The 1,815-nt window shown below is 39.1% G+C and overlaps 1 protein-coding gene across 2 annotated transcripts in view; it reads left to right on the forward strand.

Moving 5' to 3' along the window:
* LOC107653898 (phosphatidylinositol 4,5-bisphosphate 3-kinase catalytic subunit alpha isoform) overlaps window positions 1-1,815 on the forward strand; it is a 42,920-nt gene that overhangs the window by 26,008 nt on the left and 15,097 nt on the right. For both annotated transcript variants that reach the window (XM_016440763.1, XM_016440764.1), the window contains exons 8-10: window positions 508-613; window positions 709-861; window positions 1,666-1,797. In XM_016440763.1, coding sequence (XP_016296249.1) covers window positions 508-613; window positions 709-861; window positions 1,666-1,797 — 391 coding nt within the window. The remainder of the gene's footprint in view (window positions 1-507; window positions 614-708; window positions 862-1,665; window positions 1,798-1,815) is intronic.

Genomic DNA, 1,815 nt, shown 5'->3' on the forward strand with positions numbered 1-1,815 from the left:
AAACAAAGAAAACTTATGATGTAAAATTAAATATCATGTATATGAATTAATATATATGAAATATTTCAAATTCTGCCTTTTTTTATTAGCTTATCAATCAACGTGGAAGCAAAACTGATTTGATTTTGTTGATTAGGAATAGAATAGAATAGAATAGAATAGAATATAATCTTTGTCACAGAACAGTCAAGTATGAGCAAGTACACTGCAGATGAATGAATCTGTTGCTCAGTATTCTTGTCTTGTTTTCCAGCACAAATATCTAAACATTGATGCACAGTGACAGAAGATAAGAAGTCTTGGTTTCAGATAATTAAAAATAAAAGATATCAGTCAGTGGAGTCACAGCAGTAAACTTGTTTGGTGGACATTTGTTCTTGTTTTAATCACAAACTCACTTCATCAGTTTCTCAGGAAATAAGACTTCTTATCTTCGGTAATTTTACTTCTCCAGTAAATATATCTTGATTGAAGAAGCTTGTGCTTGAAGTGCTCTGTCACACACAGGTGGAACGAGTGGCTGTCGTATGACATCTACCTGACCGATGTTCCTCGCTCTGCTCGTCTCTGTCTGTCCATCTGCTCCGTCAAGGGCCGCAAGGGAGCCAAAGAGGTGAACTTTGACCTTTGCTGATCCTGTCAGTGACTGTGAGTCCCTCGCTGCTGATCTGTGTGTGTGTGTGTGTGTGTGTGTGTGTGTGTGTGCAGGAACACTGTCCTCTGGCCTGGGGAAACATCAACCTCTTCGACTATAAAGACACGCTGGTGAGCGGGAAAGTGGCTCTGGGTTTGTGGCCGGTTCCTCACGGTCTGGAGGATCTGCTCAACCCCATCGGAGTGTCCGGATCCAACCCAAACAAGGTGTGTGAGCCATGATTATTAGTGCTAACGGAAACTCATAAAACAATTCTGCTAACTGAAATAACTTACAATCACTAGAACACATTCCTCAACACTACAGTCACTTTTTCAAAACTCAAGCAGCACTAAACTACCAAACACTTCATTAATGCCTCAAATCAACTCATTCTAACATAACACTAGCAAAGCTTTTCACCAAACAAACACACTTTATCACTCATAACACAACAACCTAAGAAACACTAACTGGGAGCATTACACAATGTTGTCTACTGTAGAATTTCTTTACAAAACAAGAATGACACTCTCTGCTGTTTATAATTCACTGCAGTATATGTTACATGCTCCATGTTTACATTACAGTACAAAATTTGTGTTTGTGTTGAAGTGAGAAAAGAATTCATGTAATTTGACAGATGTGGTCAATGAACGCATTTTGTGCCAAAGCAATGATCCACAGTTTATCCCACAGAGACTGATGCTGTGCTCGCTGTGTGAAGAGTTGTGAAGAAGTGACCCAAGTATTGAGAAATGTGTCCTAGCGATTGTAAAAAACTGTAAAACAAAAATTAGAAATGTTGCTTTGGCAAATAAGTTTAAGCTGAAGCACTGAAATTACTAACTGCAAGTACATAAAAACTAAAAGTGAACTAAAACAAAACCCGAGTAGTAATATTTAAATAATAAAAATGACAAATACACATAAAATATAATGCATATATATTGTGAGAAATATGGTGAAATCTAATGAAGTAAAATGAGTCCCGTCACTCACCTCAGTGCCTTGTTGTGTGTTGTGTGCAGGAGACGCCGTGTGTGGAGCTGGAGTTCCCCTGGTTTAACCAGACTGTGGTGTTTCCTGATGAGCTGCAGATAGAAGAACACGCCAACTGGAGCATCTCCCGTGAGCTGGGATACAGCTACTGTCTGGGGCTGGTACACACACACACACAC

The sequence above is a fragment of the Sinocyclocheilus anshuiensis genome, unplaced genomic scaffold, assembly GCF_001515605.1.
Source record: "Sinocyclocheilus anshuiensis isolate Anshui unplaced genomic scaffold, SAMN03320099.WGS_v1.1 scaffold459, whole genome shotgun sequence".
NCBI classification, from domain to species: domain Eukaryota; kingdom Metazoa; phylum Chordata; class Actinopteri; order Cypriniformes; family Cyprinidae; genus Sinocyclocheilus; species Sinocyclocheilus anshuiensis.